The sequence below is a fragment of the Heptranchias perlo genome, chromosome 17 (assembly GCF_035084215.1).
Source record: "Heptranchias perlo isolate sHepPer1 chromosome 17, sHepPer1.hap1, whole genome shotgun sequence".
Taxonomy (NCBI): domain Eukaryota; kingdom Metazoa; phylum Chordata; class Chondrichthyes; order Hexanchiformes; family Hexanchidae; genus Heptranchias; species Heptranchias perlo.
This window is the reverse complement of record NC_090341.1, coordinates 9049185-9069754: the sequence shown is the minus strand read 5'-3', so window position 1 is coordinate 9069754 and position 20570 is coordinate 9049185. Positions and strand designations below refer to the sequence as shown.

Here is a 20570-nt window from a genome sequence, read left to right as displayed (position 1 = left end):
ACCCTCTCATCCCAGGAATCAATCTAGTGAACCATCATTGCACTGCCTCTAAGGCAAGTATGTCCTTCCTTAGATAAGGAGATGAAAACTGTACACAGTTCTCCAGATATGGTCTCACCAAAGCCCTGTACAATCGCAGCAAGACTTCCTTACTCTTGTACTCCAACTCCCTTGCAATAAAGGCCAATATACCATTCGCCTTCCTTATTGCATGCTGTACCTGCATGTTAACGTTTTGTGTTTTGTGTACAAGGACACCCAAATGCCTCTGAACACCAACATTTAATAGTTTCTCATCATTTAAAAAATATTACCAAAGTGAATAACCTCACATTTTCCCACATTATGCTCCACCTGCCACCTTCTTGCCCACTCACTTAACCTGTCTATATCCCTTTGCAGACTCTGTGTCCTCCTCACAGCTTACTTTCCCACCTAGCTTTGTATAGTCAAAAAACTTGGATACATTACACTCGGTCCCTTCATCTAAGTCATTAATATAGATTGTAAATAGCTGAGGCCCAAGCACTGATCCTTGCGACACCCCACTAGTTACAGCCTGCCAACCTGAGAATGACCTGTTTATTCCTGCTCTCTGTTTTCTGTCCTTTAACCAATCCTCTATCCATGCTAATATATTACCCCCAACCCCATGAGCCTTTATCTTATGTAACAACCTTTTATGTGGCACCTTATCGAATGCCTTTTGAAAATCCAAATATACCACATCCACTGGCTCCCCCTTTGTCTACCTGTTAGTTACATCCTCAAAAACGCTAATAGATTTGTCAATCACGATTTCCCTTTCATAAAACCGTGTTGACTCTGCCTAATCATATTATGATTTTCAAAGTGTCCTGTTACCACGTCCTCAATAATGGATTCCAGCAATTTCCCAACGACTGATGTCAAGCTAACTGACCTGTAGTTCCCTGTTTTCTCTCTCCCTCCTTTCTTGAATAGCGATGTTACATTTGCTACCTTCCAATCTACTGGGGCCATTCCAGAATCTAGGGAATTTTGGAAGATCATAACCAATGCATCCACTATCTCTGCAGCCACCTCTTTTAGAACCCTAGGATGTAAGCCATCAGGGCCAGGGGATTTGTTGGCTTTTAGACCCATTAAGTCCTCCAGTACTTTTTCTTTACTAATCTTAATTACTTTAAGTTCCTCATAAGACCCTTGGTTTCCCACTATTTCTGGTAAGTTTTTTGTGTCTTCTACTGTGATGACAGATACAAAATATTTGTTTAACATCTCTGCCATTTCCTTATTCCCCATTATAATTTCTCCTGTCTCAGCCTTTAAGGGACCCATGTTTACTTTAACTAATCTCTTCCTTTTTACATACTTGTAGAAGCTCTTACAATCTGTTTTTATATTTCTTGCTAGTTTACTCTCATTTTATTTTCTCCATCGTTATCAATTTTTTGGTCATCCTTTGCTGGTTTCTAAAACTCTCCCAATCCTCAGGCTTACTACTCTTCTTGGCAACAATAAAAGCCTCTTTTTTTAATCCAATACTATCCTTAACTTCTTTAGTTAGCCACGGAAGGATCACTTTTCCCCTGGAGTTTTTATTTCTCAACGGAATGTATATTCATTGAGATTATGAAATATTTCTTTACATGTTTGCCATTGCTTATCTACCATCATATCTTTTAATCTAATTACCCAATCTACCTTAGCCAACTCGCCCCTCATACCTATGTAATTGGCTTTGTTTAAATTTAAGACTTTAGTTTCGAACTTAAATACATCACTCTCAAACTCAATATGAAATTCTATCATGTTATGATCACTCTTCTCCAGAGGATCCCTTACTTTGTGATTACTAATTAATCCTGTTGCATTACACAAGACAAGATCTAAAATAGCCTGTTCCCTGGTTGGTTCCACGACATTTTTCGAGAACAATACGTCTCGAATGCAATCCATGAACTTGTCCTCCAAACTACTTATGCCAATTTGATTTGCCCAGTCTATATGAAGATTGAAATCCCCCACGATTATTGCATTACCTTTGTTACAAGCTCCTCTTATTTCTTGATTAATACTCTGTCCAACAATGTAACTACTGTTAGGGGGCCTATAAACTACTCCCACCAGTGTTTTCTGCTCCTTGTTATTTCTTATCTCCACCCATACTGATTCTCCTTCCTGATCTTCCGAGTCAAGATCTTTTCTCACTACTATATTTGTGTCATCCTTTATTATCAGAGCTGCACTTCCCCCCCCCCCCCGCCCCCCCCAACCGTGCTCTTTTTCCATTTTGTCTGTCTTTTCGAAAAGTCAAGTACCCTGGAATATTTAGTTCCCAACCTTCGTCACCTTGCAACCACATCTTGGTTCTCAGAACTGAACAGTACACAGTAAACAGTACATAACACAGGGAGTGCACATGGCGAACGGTACATTATACAGGGAGTGCATAGACTGAACAATATATAGTGAACTGTGCAATAAACAGGGAGTGCATGGACTGAACAGTACATAGTGAACAGTACATTACATAGGGAGTGCATGAACTAAACAGTTAATAGTGAACAATACATTACACAAGGAGTGCTGAACTAAACAGTACACAGTGAATAGTGCACTGCACAGGGGGTGTATGAACTGAACAGTACATAACACAGGGAGTGCATGGACTGAACACTACATAGTGAACTGTGCAATACACAGGCAGTGCATAGACTGAACAGTACATAGTGAACAGTACATTATACAGGGAGTGCATGGACTGAATAGTACGAGACATGCAAGCTTTATGGGCTGTGCAGAGCACATCCAGGGTCGGAAATAAGCTCTCGCCAATTGGCCTTGGGGCAAGTTTTAATTGAATGTTTGGCCAGAGTTGAACACAAAACACCTCACTGGCTGAGGTGCACCAGTTATTTTTCTCATTCCACCTCTGAGTATTGCCACTTTCTCAGATTTCTTGTTGTCTGATATTTTGGCCCCGTTACACCTTTTCCCTGCTCCACTCACTATTTCCTCCTTTATAGCAATAGGTGTATTTAATTCTCTTGGGAAGATTAGTTTCCTCTGTTTAATGATTAAGTAACATTATTTTTGGCGAGTTTTAAAAATACCTTCCTACGGCCAAAGCTGATATTTGTAGCGCTGGGGAGGATTCAGACTAGGCAGGTAAGAGAAGTAGTGCATAATAAAGTGCAGTACGGGAAGATTTAAAGGACTGGACATTTATTAGAAAGCTGCAATTCTTCTTAAAGGCAATGTTGCTCAGACTTGTTATTATCTGTTGTGATCTGGAACACGCTGCCTGAAAGGGTGGTGGAAGCAGATTCAATAGTAACTTTCAAAAGGGAATTGAATAAATACTTGAATAGGAAAAAGTTGCAGGGCTATTGGGGAAACAGCAGGGGCAGTGGGAGTAATTGGATAGCTCTTTCAAAGAGCCAGCACAGGCACAATGGGTTGAATGGCCTCCTTCTGTGCTGTATGATTCTATGATAGCACGTGTGGGAAAATCCAAGGCAACTATGCCTTTAAGGATCAGAATTTGCCGTTTAACATTTGGCACTCAAAGCTTTGTTTTCTGCTTTCAGACAATGATTTCTGCCAAATTGTAGTTAAAGGAAATCAGCTTTACATTACAACTGCAGCCCTGTCCGCACGGATGCAATTGAAAGGGCAATTGAAAGGGCAGAGGGAAGTCCAAGTTCCGATCTGGCAGACCATTCCTGCCAAATTGCAGTCAGTGCCTGTGGCTTTTCAGAAGGTTCCAGTACATCGAGCTGGCACAAACAGCAAACATACGTGGCAGCAGGGTGTTGGGAACCTTCTGGATCTCTGCTCACGGTGATTGCCGGAGATTCTCACCGATTTCCGAGACTGGCGTCAACTTTACAAGATAACGCTCCCACTGTGAAGCCTCACTCGACGGGAGGGTAGATGGGGAACCTTGCTTGATGGGAAGGCAATTAGGGGAAGCCTCACTCAATGGGAGGATAGAAAATACCTTCGGGCCTAGAGATCAGAGATCCCGATTTGCAGCCCTCTCATGTTTCCGTTTATTAATTTGAATGATTAGAAAATAGCCAGGGTTGTATATTGGCCGAATTTCTGATGAAAGGTCATCGACCTGAAACTCGGTTAACGTTGTTAACTCTGTTTCTCTCTCCACAAATGCTGCCTGATCTGCTGAGTGTTTCCAGCACTTTCTGTTTTTTATTTTGCTTTTTGTAAATCAGGGGCTCTGATGCACGCTCCTGATTCTCTGAGCTGGAAGTGCTAACTCACAAGTTTGACCTCTTAGTTTCATGAATTTGGCGATGGAAGCAAAGTAAAGAACGATGACATTATCTGATATTATTCCAACTTTTTAAAAAAAAAACAGGTTATTTCTCCCTCCCCTCCACAATTTCCCCCCTCTCCTCTCCTGAAGGCACCCGACTAAATGCTGGGATACGATTCGGGCAGCCCTCCGGGAGCTCACCCAAGTAGCCATTCTTCACATGTGTCCCCAGCCAGAGCTATTCAACCATGGACAGAAGTTGAGCCCAGGCCAGATCCTGTGCTCATGGGATGTCTACAAACATGCACCTTCCAACAAGGGGTCTCTGGATAGCAAGAATAGGAACCCCCCCCCCAATACAAATTGTAGCCCCCCGCCAGTTCTGTCCCAGCTGGAACCAGGTAAATTGAGTAAATAAAAGGGGAGGGGGAGGGCAGTCTTACGTAAACAATTCATTTCAAAGTTTGCCTGCACCTAAGGTTTGTTTGGAGGGGGAGGTGGGGGGGGGAAGAGACTGAATCAAGCTCCTTATCTTCTGGGGAGGAATCAGAGACAGCGGCTGCCAGATCAAAGCCATTTGCAATCAGTGGACAGACTCCCTGCCTCCGACCTGGGATATCAGACGGAATTCCCAACTAAACCTAGGAATTAACCTGGCAGAGAGGGGCGCAATGCACGGAGTGATGATCCATCAGTCTGACCCCAGTGATCCTGCTCACAGCCTGTTAGATGTTGCTGAGCTGTGATTTATGTTCCTTCAATCAAAGGACAATGTGGTTTAGAAGCAATTCATGGACTAGTTGGAAATGGGTCAGACCCGAATCAGTTATTGATAATAACAAAAATGGAAATTCTTGGCAAAATCTAAAAATGTTTCCTTTCAATAAATTAAATTTGTTCTTCTCCCCTCTCCCTCCCCAGTATCGGAATGATATCGGAACTTAGAGGGTTAAATTACGAGGACAGGTTGCATAAACTTGGCTTGTATTCCCTCGAGTATAGAAGGTTGAGGGGTGAACTGATTGAGGTGTTTAAAATGTTAAAAGGATTTGCTTGGATAGATGGAGAGAAACTATTTCCTCTAGTGGGGGGAAATCAAGAACGAGGGGACATAATCTTAAAACTAGAGCTTGGCTGTTCAGGAGTGAAATCTGGAAGCATTTTTCACACAAAAAGGGTAGTAGAAATCTGGAATTCTCTCCCCCAAAAGACTGTGGATGCTGGGGGACAATTGAAGCTTTCAAGACTGAGATTGATGGCTGTGTGTTAGGCGAGGGTATTAAGGGATATGGCAGCTAAGGTGGGTAAATGGAGCTGAGGTACAGGTCAGCCATGATCTAATTGAATGACGGAGTGAGCTCGAGGGGCACTTTCATGCAGGTGTCGTTGGATGGTGATCAGGTGTTGAAAACCTCGATTTTGTTTCCCTGCTCCATCCATAACTCAAGACCACTGAGGCCAATTGTAGAGGCCCAATTACAGCCCCAGCTGAAATGAGTTGGTTCACATTGAACCTGCTCTGTATAATTTGATGCCACATGGACGACTTTTCCTCTAACTTCACTCTTAACAGGAATTGAGTATAACTACAGATTTCTGTCAAACTTCTGGCGCACTGTGAATTTGACTGCATTGCGCATGTTTGTTGGATGATATCCCCTGTACAGATGTATAAATCCCTTGAGAGACTTAATACCAAATATAAAATTCTACCACAGATTCCCCCACTCCCCCCTGTGCTAACGAAAGCTGGGAACAGGTGTTTTCCTGGGCTTTTTCGACATGTGGGGGCGGGAATTTTGTCTTCGCCAGTAGCGATTGGAAAAGAAAACCGTCCGATTCGCTATGAGCCCATTTCACACCGTTGGCGCAGCCCAATCCCACCCCCGCGAAACACTCGGAGTGGTCCAGCCCATTTTGACTTTAGTTACTGGATCTGAGTAGCGTTGGTGTGTTTTCAACTACAGCACGGATCTGTACACCCTGCCCATTGTCAATGTTCCATCAATGCCAGTTCAATGCCCCGTGTCTGTACGCTGTAAATGCCACCCTGTGATTGGTATGACACAGCATCTTTGCTAACACCCGTGGGATGCTGGGAAACTGTTAGTCAAGCTGGAAAAGGTTAAAACTTCTTTTAAGATTATTCTTGTTTGAGAAACAGCCACACTCTGGTGGACCACTGGGAGCAACAGGGTTAGGGCTGCGGTTATACTGCCACGTTTGATTTGCTGCAGTTTCCACTTTGCAGCAATGCAAAAATGCCAGCAAAAAGAAAGAAAGACTTGCATTTATGTCCAATATTTCGTTGACAATCTATCGGATTTCAACTGAATATATTGGCTCTGGATTTTACCCCTCCGCCCCCACCCCCATACTGTCACAAATATAAAAATTTAAAGAAAGAACTTGCATTTATATAGCGCCTTTCACGACCTCAGGATGTCCCAAAGCACTTTATAGCCAGTGAAGTACTTTTTGAAGTGTAGTCACTGTTGTAATGTAGGAAAACGCAGCAGCCAATTCGTGCACAGCAAAGTCCCACGAACAGTAATGAGATGATGATCTGTTTTTTAGTGACGTTGATTGAGGGATAAATATTGGCCAGGTCACCCGGGAGAACTCCCCTGCTCTTCTTCCAAATAGTGCCGTGGGATCTTTTACATCCACCTAAGCGGGCAGATGGGGCCGAATGACAACAACATCTCCAACAGTGCAGCACTCCCGCAGTACTGCACTGGAATGTCAACCTAGATTTTTTCTCAAGTCTCTGGAGTGGGACTACGAACACAAGAACACACGTGGGAGCCACAAACAATGTGCATTGTATCACACATCTTGTAATCGTAGAGAACTACTGCAGTAAGAAACCCCACAGAAAATGTTTTAGATGGTTTTTAATAAGGCATCCATAAAAAAATACATCTTACAGTACAGATGAGGGGTCACAAAGTGTAACTGAAGTAAGTGGTACCTCAGAGATAATTTGGGGCAGAAATCGCTCCTGAAATAACAGAGCGCTCTCCGTTATTAGTGGCGAAATGGAGGAGCAAGTTCCGGTGATCGCACATTCTCAGTGAAACGCGGAAATCCGGAACTTGCTCCTGGTGGTTCACCAGCGATACGACCGCTTCAAATTAAAAGGGACATCGCACGCTGCAATCAGAGAAATCATTGAAAAAAAGTGCAAACTTGCTCATTTGCCCAGCTGGAAAGTAACTAATTACGCCGTAAAACAGGTACACTTAAAAATACAGGGCTAAACTAAGTTTTAAGAATGCTGTAAGTCTTAATGACTGCCAAACAACTAAAAATTAACTTGTAAAAATGTGGCGTCTCATTACCCCTTATTTTAATAGTTTTTGATCAATAAAATGATTTTTTAAATTAAAAAATTAAAAATGTTACTTTTTACTTTTCCCTTCTGTCTCTTATTTAATTCAAATTTTTCTTATGCTCTTTTTTTTAAAGATGGATTTTACATTGATTTTAATGTTGTACTTTTAACAATTCAAGCCTGCAGAGACAGTGAACGCAGCTTGTCAGAAATGCTGTGATCTGATTGGTTGAGGAGAGAAGTCGAGCCTCTCGCTTCTCCCAGGGTCCTAGCTTCACCTGAGCTAACCGACCGGGCTCTCCTCCGCTTCCTATTCGAGGAAGTGCCCGAAGAAAAGATCACGGTATGTTTGTGGGCTAGTATAAATCTAAGGAGCGGCGAGGAGTGTTGGTTGGCCACTCCGAGCGATTTCTACCCCGATACGTTGCATGATCTCACCATTAATGAGGAAGCTATAAACAACATGCATTACATGCATGATACTGAGAGCGTTACAGTCAAGAGCATCTTAAAGAGGAGGCAGCGGCATTTCGCTAGATATATGGGAGCCACTAACAATACAGCTTTATCAATCAACAAGTAGGCTATAAAAATGCATTTTATACCTAAGATAGCAAGGAGTGCTAATACAGAGCATTTATATGGTTTCCCTCTTAACAAGTGGGCCACAGTGTAAATTATATTGGAGTCTGTGGTCCATCAGTATGTTGGAGATTGTGATCCATCAGTATGTCATCGGGGACTTTAGTCCATCGGTATGTTATTGGAGGAGGTGGTCCATCGGTATGTTATTGGAGGAGGTGGTCCATCGGTATGTTATTGGAGGAGGTGGTCCATCGGTATGTTATTGGAGGCTGTGGTCCATCGGTATGTTATTGGAGGAGGTGGTCCATCGGTATGTTATTGGAGGAGGTGGTCCATCGGTATGTTATTGGAGGAGGTGGTCCATCGGTATGTTATTGGAGGAGGTGGTCCATCGGTATGTTATTGGAGGAGGTGGTCCATCGGTATGTTATTGGAGGAGGTGGTCCATCGGTATGTTATTGGAGGAGGTGGTCCATCGGTATGTTATTGGAGGAGGTGGTCCATCGGTATGTTATTGGAGGCTGTGGTCCATCGGTATGTTATTGGAGGAGGTGGTCCATCGGTATGTTATTGGAGGCTGTGGTCCATCGGTATGTTATTGGAGGAGGTGGTCCATCGGTATGTTATTGGAGGAGGTGGTCCATCGGTATGTTATTGGAGGAGGTGGTCCATCGGTATGTTATTGGAGGAGGTGGTCCATCGGTATGTTATTGGAGGAGGTGGTCCATCGGTATGTTATTGGAGGAGGTGGTCCATCGGTATGTTATTGGAGGCTGTGGTCCATCGGTATGTTATTGGAGGAGGTGGTCCATCGGTATGTTATTGGAGGCTGTGGTCCATCGGTATGTTATTGGAGGCTGTGGTCCATCGGTATGTTATTGGAGGAGGTGGTCCATCGGTATGTTATTGGAGGCTGTGGTCCATCGGTATGTTATTGGAGGCTGTGGTCCATCGGTATGTTATTGGAGGAGGTGGTCCATCGGTATGTTATTGGAGGCTGTGGTCCATCGGTATGTTATTGGAGGCTGTGGTCCATCGGTATGTTATTGGAGGCTGTGGTCCATCGGTATGTTATTGGAGGCTGTGGTCCATCGGTATGTTATTGGAGGAGGTGGTCCATCGGTATGTTATTGGAGGAGGTGGTCCATCGGTATGTTATTGGAGGAGGTGGTCCATCGGTATGTTATTGGAGGAGGTGGTCCATCGGTATGTTATTGGAGGAGGTGGTCCATCGGTATGTTATTGGAGGAGGTGGTCCATCGGTATGTTATTGGAGGCTGTGGTCCATCGGTATGTTATTGGAGGAGGTGGTCCATCGGTATGTTATTGGAGGAGGTGGTCCATCGGTATGTTATTGGAGGAGGTGGTCCATCGGTATGTTATTGGAGGCTGTGGTCCATCGGTATGTTATTGGAGGAGGTGGTCCATCGGTATGTTATTGGAGGAGGTGGTCCATCGGTATGTTATTGGAGGAGGTGGTCCATCGGTATGTTATTGGAGGAGGTGGTCCATCGGTATGTTATTGGAGGCTGTGGTCCATCGGTATGTTATTGGAGGCTGTGGTCCATCGGTATGTTATTGGAGGAGGTGGTCCATCGGTATGTTATTGGAGGAGGTGGTCCATCGGTATGTTATTGGAGGCTGTGGTCCATCGGTATGTTATTGGAGGAGGTGGTCCATCGGTATGTTATTGGAGGCTGTGGTCCATCGGTATGTTATTGGAGGAGGTGGTCCATCGGTATGTTATTGGAGGAGGTGGTCCATCGGTATGTTATTGGAGGAGGTGGTCCATCGGTATGTTATTGGAGGAGGTGGTCCATCGGTATGTTATTGGAGGAGGTGGTCCATCGGTATGTTATTGGAGGAGGTGGTCCATCGGTATGTTATTGGAGGCTGTGGTCCATCGGTATGTTATTGGAGGAGGTGGTCCATCGGTATGTTATTGGAGGCTGTGGTCCATCGGTATGTTATTGGAGGAGGTGGTCCATCGGTATGTTATTGGAGGAGGTGGTCCATCGGTATGTTATTGGAGGAGGTGGTCCATCGGTATGTTATTGGAGGCTGTGGTCCATCGGTATGTTATTGGAGGCTGTGGTCCATCGGTATGTTATTGGAGGAGGTGGTCCATCGGTATGTTATTGGAGGAGGTGGTCCATCGGTATGTTATTGGAGGCTGTGGTCCATCGGTATGTTATTGGAGGCTGTGGTCCATCGGTATGTTATTGGAGGCTGTGGTCCATCGGTATGTTATTGGAGGAGGTGGTCCATCGGTATGTTATTGGAGGCTGTGGTCCATCGGTATGTTATTGGAGGCTGTGGTCCATCGGTATGTTATTGGAGGCTGTGGTCCATCGGTATGTTATTGGAGGCTGTGGTCCATCGGTATGTTATTGGAGGAGGTGGTCCATCGGTATGTTGTTGGAGGCTGTGGTCCATCGGTATGTTATTGGAGGCTGTGGTCCATCGGTATGTTATTGGAGGCTGTGGTCCATCGGTATGTTATTGGAGGCTGTGGTCCATCGGTATGTTATTGGAGGAGGTGGTCCATCGGTATGTTATTGGAGGAGGTGGTCCATCGGTATGTTATTGGAGGAGGTGGTCCATCGGTATGTTATTGGAGGAGGTGGTCCATCGGTATGTTATTGGAGGCTGTGGTCCATCGGTATGTTATTGGAGGAGGTGGTCCATCGGTATGTTATTGGAGGAGGTGGTCCATCGGTATGTTATTGGAGGAGGTGGTCCATCGGTATGTTATTGGAGGAGGTGGTCCATCGGTATGTTATTGGAGGAGGTGGTCCATCGGTATGTTATTGGAGGCTGTGGTCCATCGGTATGTTATTGGAGGAGGTGGTCCATCGGTATGTTATTGGAGGCTGTGGTCCATCGGTATGTTATTGGAGGAGGTGGTCCATCGGTATGTTATTGGAGGAGGTGGTCCATCGGTATGTTATTGGAGGAGGTGGTCCATCGGTATGTTATTGGAGGCTGTGGTCCATCGGTATGTTATTGGAGGCTGTGGTCCATCGGTATGTTATTGGAGGAGGTGGTCCATCGGTATGTTATTGGAGGAGGTGGTCCATCGGTTTGTTATTGGAGGAGGTGGTCCATCGGTATGTTATTGGAGGCTGTGGTCCATCGGTATGTTATTGGAGGAGGTGGTCCATCGGTATGTTATTGGAGGCTGTGGTCCATCGGTATGTTATTGGAGGAGGTGGTCCATCGGTATGTTATTGGAGGAGGTGGTCCATCGGTATGTTATTGGAGGAGGTGGTCCATCGGTATGTTATTGGAGGAGGTGGTCCATCGGTATGTTATTGGAGGAGGTGGTCCATCGGTATGTTATTGGAGGAGGTGGTCCATCGGTATGTTATTGGAGGAGGTGGTCCATCGGTATGTTATTGGAGGAGGTGGTCCATCGGTATGTTATTGGAGGAGGTGGTCCATCGGTATGTTATTGGAGGAGGTGGTCCATCGGTATGTTATTGGAGGCTGTGGTCCATCGGTATGTTATTGGAGGAGGTGGTTCATCGGTATGTTATTGGAGGAGGTGGTCCATCGGTATGTTATTGGAGGCTGTGGTCCATCGGTATGTTATTGGAGGAGGTGGTCCATCGGTATGTTATTGGAGGCTGTGGTCCATCGGTATGTTATTGGAGGAGGTGGTCCATCGGTATGTTATTGGAGGAGGTGGTCCATCGGTATGTTATTGGAGGCTGTGGTCCATCGGTATGTTATTGGAGGAGGTGGTCCATCGGTATGTTATTGGAGGCTGTGGTCCATCGGTATGTTATTGGAGGAGGTGGTCCATCGGTATGTTATTGGAGGAGGTGGTCCATCGGTATGTTATTGGAGGAGGTGGTCCATCGGTATGTTATTGGAGGCTGTGGTCCATCGGTATGTTATTGGAGGAGGTGGTCCATCGGTATGTTATTGGAGGAGGTGGTCCATCGGTATGTTATTGGAGGAGGTGGTCCATCGGTATGTTATTGGAGGAGGTGGTCCATCGGTATGTTATTGGAGGCTGTGGTCCATCGGTATGTTATTGGAGGAGGTGGTCCATCGGTATGTTATTGGAGGCTGTGGTCCATCGGTATGTTATTGGAGGCTGTGGTCCATCGGTATGTTATTGGAGGAGGTGGTCCATCGGTATGTTATTGGAGGCTGTGGTCCATCGGTATGTTATTGGAGGAGGTGGTCCATCGGTATGTTATTGGAGGAGGTGGTCCATCGGTATGTTATTGGAGGAGGTGGTCCATCGGTATGTTATTGGAGGCTGTGGTCCATCGGTATGTTATTGGAGGAGGTGGTCCATCGGTATGTTATTGGAGGCTGTGGTCCATCGGTATGTTATTGGAGGAGGTGGTCCATCGGTATGTTATTGGAGGCTGTGGTCCATCGGTATGTTATTGGAGGAGGTGGTCCATCGGTATGTTATTGGAGGCTGTGGTCCATCGGTATGTTATTGGAGGAGGTGGTCCATCGGTATGTTATTGGAGGAGGTGGTCCATCGGTATGTTATTGGAGGAGGTGGTCCATCGGTATGTTATTGGAGGAGGTGGTCCATCACTATGTTATTGGAGGCTGTGGTCCATCGGTATGTTATTGGAGGAGGTGGTCCATCAGTATGTTATTGGAGGCTGTGGTCCATCGGTATGTTATTGGAGGCTGTGGTCCATCGGTATGTTATTGGAGGCTGTGGTCCATCGGTATGTTATTGGAGGCTGTGGTCCATCGGTATGTTATTGGAGGAGGTGGTCCATCGGTATGTTATTGGAGGAGGTGGTCCATCGGTATGTTATTGGAGGAGGTGGTCCATCGGTATGTTATTGGAGGCTGTGGTCCATCGGTATGTTATTGGAGGCTGTGGTCCATCGGTATGTTATTGGAGGAGGTGGTCCATCGGTATGTTATTGGAGGAGGTGGTCCATCGGTATGTTATTGGAGGCTGTGGTCCATCGGTATGTTATTGGAGGAGGTGGTCCATCGGTATGTTATTGGAGGAGGTGGTCCATCGGTATGTTATTGGAGGAGGTGGTCCATCGGTATGTTATTGGAGGAGGTGGTCCATCGGTATGTTATTGGAGGAGGTGTTCCATCGGTATGTTATTGGAGGCTGTGGTCCATCGGTATGTTATTGGAGGAGGTGGTCCATCGGTATGTTATTGGAGGAGGTGGTCCATCGGTATGTTATTGGAGGCTGTGGTCCATCGGTATGTTATTGGAGGAGGTGGTCCATCGGTATGTTATTGGAGGAGGTGGTCCATCGGTATGTTATTGGAGGCTGTGGTCCATCGGTATGTTATTGGAGGAGGTGGTCCATCGGTATGTTATTGGAGGAGGTGGTCCATCGGTATGTTATTGGAGGAGGTGGTCCATCGGTATGTTATTGGAGGAGGTGGTCCATCGGTATGTTATTGGAGGAGGTGGTCCATCGGTATGTTATTGGAGGCTGTGGTCCATCGGTATGTTATTGGAGGCTGTGGTCCATCGGTATGTTATTGGAGGCTGTGGTCCATCGGTATGTTATTGGAGGCTGTGGTCCATCGGTATGTTATTGGAGGAGGTGGTCCATCGGTATGTTATTGGAGGAGGTGGTCCATCGGTATGTTATTGGAGGCTGTGGTCCATCGGTATGTTATTGGAGGAGGTGGTCCATCGGTATGTTATTGGAGGCTGTGGTCCATCGGTATGTTATTGGAGGAGGTGGTCCATCGGTATGTTATTGGAGGCTGTGGTCCATCGGTATGTTATTGGAGGAGGTGGTCCATCGGTATGTTATTGGAGGAGGTGGTCCATCGGTATGTTATTGGAGGAGGTGGTCCATCGGTATGTTATTGGAGGCTGTGGTCCATCGGTATGTTATTGGAGGAGGTGGTCCATCGGTATGTTATTGGAGGAGGTGGTCCATCGGTATGTTATTGGAGGAGGTGGTCCATCGGTATGTTATTGGAGGAGGTGGTCCATCGGTATGTTATTGGAGGAGGTGGTCCATCGGTATGTTATTGGAGGCTGTGGTCCATCGGTATGTTATTGGAGGCTGTGGTCCATCGGTATGTTATTGGAGGCTGTGGTCCATCGGTATGTTATTGGAGGAGGTGGTCCATCGGTATGTTATTGGAGGAGGTGGTCCATCGGTATGTTATTGGAGGAGGTGGTCCATCGGTATGTTATTGGAGGAGGTGGTCCATCGGTATGTTATTGGAGGAGGTGGTCCATCGGTATGTTATTGGAGGCTGTGGTCCATCGGTATGTTATTGGAGGAGGTGGTCCATCGGTATGTTATTGGAGGAGGTGGTCCATCGGTATGTTATTGGAGGAGGTGGTCCATCGGTATGTTATTGGAGGAGGTGGTCCATCGGTATGTTATTGGAGGAGGTGGTCCATCGGTATGTTATTGGAGGAGGTGGTCCATCGGTATGTTATTGGAGGAGGTGGTCCATCGGTATGTTATTGGAGGAGGTGGTCCATCGGTATGTTATTGGAGGCTGTGGTCCATCGGTATGTTATTGGAGGAGGTGGTCCATCGGTATGTTATTGGAGGAGGTGGTCCATCGGTATGTTATTGGAGGAGGTGGTCCATCGGTATGTTATTGGAGGAGGTGGTCCATCGGTATGTTATTGGAGGAGGTGGTCCATCGGTATGTTATTGGAGGAGGTGGTCCATCGGTATGTTATTGGAGGAGGTGGTCCATCGGTATGTTATTGGAGGAGGTGGTCCATCGGTATGTTATTGGAGGAGGTGGTCCATCGGTATGTTATTGGAGGAGGTGGTCCATCGGTATGTTATTGGAGGAGGTGGTCCATCGGTATGTTATTGGAGGCTGTGGTCCATCGGTATGTTATTGGAGGAGGTGGTCCATCGGTATGTTATTGGAGGAGGTGGTCCATCGGTATGTTATTGGAGGAGGTGGTCCATCGGTATGTTATTGGAGGAGGTGGTCCATCGGTATGTTATTGGAGGAGGTGGTCCATCGGTATGTTATTGGAGGAGGTGGTCCATGAACAACCACAACAACTTGCAATTATATAGCACCTTTAATGTCGTAAAACTTGCCAAGGTGCTTCACAGAATGTTATCAGACAAAATGTGCCACTGAGCCACATGTGGAGATATTCGGGCAGGTGAACTAAAGCTTGGTCAAAGAGGTAGATTTTATGGAGCAACATAAAGGAGGAGAGGTAGAAAGGCGGAGAGATTTAGGGAGGGAATTCCAGAGCTTAGTGTCTAGGCAGCTGAAGGCACGGCCGCCAGTGGATGACCAATGAAAATCGGGGATGCACGAGAGGCCAGAATTGGAGGAGCGCAGAGTTCTCGGAAGGTTGTAGGGTTGGCAGAGGTTATGAAGGTAGAGTCGAGCGAGGCCATGGAGTGATTTGAACAAAAAGAGAATTTTAAATTTGAGGCATTGCTGGACCGGGAGCCAATGTAGGTTAGTTAGCAAGCACAGGGGTGATGGGTGAATCGGACTTGGTGCGTGTTAGGATATGGCAGCAGAATTAGGATGTACGCCGGCGTGCTACTGGAGGGCGCGGTACGCCGGCGTGCTACTGGAGGGCGCGGTACGCCGGCGTGCTACTGGAGGGCGCGGTACGCCGGCGTGCTACTGGAGGGCGCGGTACGCCGGCGTGCTACTGGAGGGCGCGGTACGCCGGCGTGCTACTGGAGGGCGCGGTACGCCGGCGTGCTACTGGAGGGCGCGGTACGCCGGCGTGCTACTGGAGGGCGCGGTACGCCGGCGTGCTACTGGAGGGCGCGGTACGCCGGCGTGCTACTGGAGGGCGCGGTACTTTCAAACAATTACTTTAGATTTTAAGAAGAATCAGATCCCTCCATCAGCTGATGATCATTGCCTGGCTGTTGCATCATAAACAGTATTTTATGGTTAAGAAATTCCATCTTGTCTGTCGATGGCGGTGACTGTAACTGGATAGTGATAAAGGCACTATATAAATGCAAGTTGTTGATGTTGTTGGTGAGGACAGCACCGGGTTCAACTTGTGATGACGAACTCCATCTTTGATGTGAGCCCTCACACAACAACTCATGTTAACATGGAGCCCTCACACAACAACTCGTGTTTACATGGAGCCCTCACACAACAACTCGTGTTTACATGGAGCCCTCACACAACAACTCGTGTTAACATGGAGCCCTCACACAACAACTCATGTTAACATGGAGCCCTCACACAACAACTCGTGTTAACATGGAGCCCTCACACAACAACTCGTGTTAACATGGAGTCCTCACACAACAACTCGTGTTTACATGGAGTCCTCACACAACAACTCGTGTTTACATGGAGTCCTCACACAACAACTCGTGTTTACATGGAGTCCTCACACAACAACTCGTGTTTACATGGAGTCCTCACACAACAACTTGTGTTTACATGGAGTCCTCGCACAACAACTCGTGTTTACATAGAGCCCTCACACAACAACTCGTGTTTACATAGAGTCCTCACACAACAACTCGTGTTTACATAGAGTCCTCACAAAATGAATGCCTCGCTTGTGAAGAATGGGTTACATCCTGGAGTCTGTCCAATCGCAGTGGTAGTGTAACCCTGCAAGAGGGAGCACTTACTAAGGAAAAGGTTAGTGAAAAGGTGAAAATAATAATGAGATTATCACACCCTGGCACTCCTGAAATAGAGAACAGATCTTGTAATGATCCCCCAGGCTGATTACGTCTGGTTAGGGACTTCTCTCCCTTTGTTCCTTATTCCCCTGCCAGTCACAACTATAGACACTTGGCACTGATGCAATAACTGTGCTAATGTTTCTATCAACTTTAGTTTCACTCTAATAGATGATGAATCTGAATGTTACAGGATCAGAGCCCCATGTGTGACAGTCCTGCCCTCTACATCTGCAAAATCTATTCTACCACCTCATCTGTGAAAGCCATTATGCCATCTACTGGGAGTCGCAAACTTCACTTCAACGGTAGAGTCTAACAGGAAGAGTTTACAGGCTTGTGAGGGATTACATTTTGCACCATGGCCCACGGGGAGGCAAGCTCCAGTCCTAATTAATAATTAAAGGAAGAAAAAATGGGCTGAAGGAACTTTCATAATGGCATTCATCATAGATACACATATACACATACTCGCACATACATAAACATATACATACATACACACACATCACAGATAAGATGCATTGGATTTGATGGTGCTTGTTCCATTTAATGAGTCGCAGATAATTAGATTTTGTTTAAATAGAACTGTCTGACAAATATTCCCGTTTTACAAGGACTTTGCTTTGAATTCCCACATTCACCCACTTCAACTGTCGAAGACAGTGTGCTAACAGTTAAGTGGATTCTCCCGAGCACACTCACTTCCTCACACACCATCACTCGGTTTTGAGTCTCATCTGTATTCGTCTCCCCACAAGTGTTGCATTGAATGGTTTGGGGATAGCTGGGGAGGAGGGGGGGGTGCGGAGGGGGCCAGTGGTTGCTATGAGTCTTGTTGCAGACACTAAAAGAAAGGCAGTGGGTACCAGTGGATGACAGAAGACTTCTTTAGTCAAATAATAGTCTCTTAAAGAGGCTGGGGGAGATGGGGGGGGGGGGAGGGAGGAGAGGTTCAGATCCTGGTCCTGCCTGTTCAGAAATTGGCCGGGGTCACTGGGCAGCATTACTTGCCTGCTCCCTGAATAAACTCTGGGTCATTTGGGGGAGCTAGCCCTGCCTTACATTCCTCCCTCAACCAACATCAACTGAAACAGGTTAGCTGGTCATCCGTTCAATTGCTGTTTGTGGGATCTTCCATACGCAAAATGGCTGATCTGTTTGTCTACATGTCAGTCGGGCCATTTCAAAGCAATTCACTGTAGGTGAAGTGCTTTGGGGCCAGTATGACAGATGTGATAAAGGCATCATGTAAATGCAAGCCTTCCTTTCTTTTAACAGAATTAAAGCCACTATGGAACACACTCTCTGGGCGGATGGGGGAAGCAGTTAGTATCCATTCATTGAAAAGCGAATTAGATCAATTTATTTCAGCAAATAACATTTTGGGACTCAGTATATGAGCAATTGGAGACATGAACATGTAGTAAGTGTCACATGTTTGGGAGGAAAAAGGTGACTTTGGACCTAATGGGTCCCAAAATTCTCCACCACTGGGGTTTTTGTCCCGTCACCTCTGGGTCTGTTGTGAAAGGGAGTTGTGTTTATATATAGGGTCTGTCACAACCTCAGGACGTCCCAATGCGTTTCACAGCCAATGAAGTACTTTTGCAGTGTGGTCACTGTTGTAATGTAGGAGAATGTCATGCTGTAATTAGTTGTAGACTAATTGATAGAGATTGACTACTATGATTAGTAATCCATTATCGTTGTAGCATTGGACTACCAGGATTAGCATTGGACTACCAGGATTAGCATTGGACTACCAGGATGGTAGACGGCAAACTAGATGGACCTTCGTCTTTTCTCCTCTAGCAATTTCTATGTTCCTATGTCTGACAGAAACAGAACTCAGCCAAGATTCGTCATACTGCTCAGTATGACACAAATTAGAATGGGCAAATCCGGCAACATGTCCAGCTATCTGTACAGTCCCAGGAATCTACATGCGTGGTGTATAATACGAACGTATGATTAACTATCTATGTATAATAAATAGATACAATTTAAAATAGAAATGCCGCAGTCTCCGATAATGATCAACATTATATTTTCTGACTCACCTTGAAAAATATAAAATAAGAACAGAAAATGCTGGAAATACACAGCGGGTCAGCGCGATCGGAAAGAGAGAAATAAAAGAGAGGGGTTAATGTTTTGAGGTGGGACCCTACATCAGAATTCAGGTGGGAATCTCTTCCTCGACCTGCAGCTGGACTGATGAGAACCAGATGTTACCAGCTGCAAGAGAGAGGGAGGTCGGTGATGGCTCTCCCCTCACCTCCCAGCGAGAATATCACCGAGCTTTCCTCACCTGGAATGTCAATCTGCCGTTTCTCCTTTCAGATATATCTGTCACTGTCTGTATTTTAGTTCAGGTTTTCCAGCATTTAACATTTTTTTTTGGTTTAATCTCCACAATACCGTCCATCCCTGAGAGACACATAATAACCTCCACAGGGAGAGATTCAGCCTCAGCGGTGGGATCTATGTATTTGAGCTGAATGCATTTCAGCCTTGGCAACTGTGCCAAGCCAGGCGACCACCAACCAGTCAAGAGCGCATCATGGTTAAAAAAAAAATCAGCCCTGCCAGGACGACCTGTGTACACGTTTACAAATAGAGCCGTGCCCGGGAGAGAGAGAGAAACAAAATCTATTTTGTAAACAAGGTAGAGAGACTGGACTAAATAAAAACATTTTAAAACTTTACAGCAATAAACGCGCTGCACACCCGACTGATCCAATATCCCATCCCACTAGTCAATTTCATGTCGATTTCATTCATCTAAAATCGATTAAAGCAGACACTTGAACGCGGTACAAATATAGTCTAACCCTGACTAATAAATAATTTCGCAACGATTCACTATTTCATTTAATTCGAGCCCAGGACAAAAATCCCGGGTTTAAAATTACAGTGAATTACATTGGGTTTTATTAGGATGGGATTAGAAACGGTTTAAAAAAGTTACTGCGGAGGCGAAAAAAAGTCAATTTCTTACAGAATGTGTATTCAGACCTCCTTAACTAATAGAACGAAAACAAAACACAGGGTTTAAAAAACGTTTATATATTCAAAGTTGAATAAATAAATAAATAGTCACATACCTTTGTAGGATAACCGGAGTCTGGGGATATTCATTTTCTGTGAATCAATACTATTCAAGAGAAGCAGGAAAACGCAAAGAGTTTGTATCAGAGTCATTAAATCCTTCATTTTATTATTTTTTTAAATGTCAAATAGTAAAAATTTAGCAGCTCCAAAAATGACACCCCTTCTGGAGTTGGTTCTTTAGCTGGGGAAGAGCTGGTTTGCCTTTTTAATTCTTAAAATCCGGTCTGGTAGTCCAGATTCCTGGCAGGTGGCGAATTTTGGAGAGGGAGGTGAGTTGAGGCGGGGGTGGGGGGGGGGGGGGGGGAAAGCCAGCCCCAGGAGTGGCGGAGTGACCCTCCTCCGCCCCTACTGTTTAATCCCAGAGAAGGTGGCGCCTCTGCCGGGGTTGGAATTGCTGTAAGCTCCGCTAGCGATCACGGGCTGAGTTTGAGCTGGCGAGGCGGCCTCGGCAGCTGATGGGTTTTATATATCCGCAGCGCCCCTCCCAGTCCCAACACCCCGGGTTCCGCCCACCCTCCTGTTGCTAAACAGATGGAAAGGAGCCAGCTTTTTGGTACACACAACAAGGCAGCTAGCAGGAACAACATCCTTCCCTGTTCCTGTGTTTGTGTGTTTTTAGTCCA

General features: G+C 45.8%; 1 protein-coding gene across 1 annotated transcript in view; it reads right to left on the bottom strand.

Annotated features, from left to right (window-relative positions):
* Positions 1-20369, bottom strand: part of sema3bl (sema domain, immunoglobulin domain (Ig), short basic domain, secreted, (semaphorin) 3bl) — a 142083-nt gene extending 121714 nt beyond the window's left edge. The window contains exon 1 of the mRNA XM_067998436.1: positions 19941-20369. Coding sequence (XP_067854537.1) covers positions 19941-20049 — 109 coding nt within the window. The 5' untranslated portion in view covers positions 20050-20369. The remainder of the gene's footprint in view (positions 1-19940) is intronic.
* Positions 20370-20570: the final 201 nt, after the last annotated feature.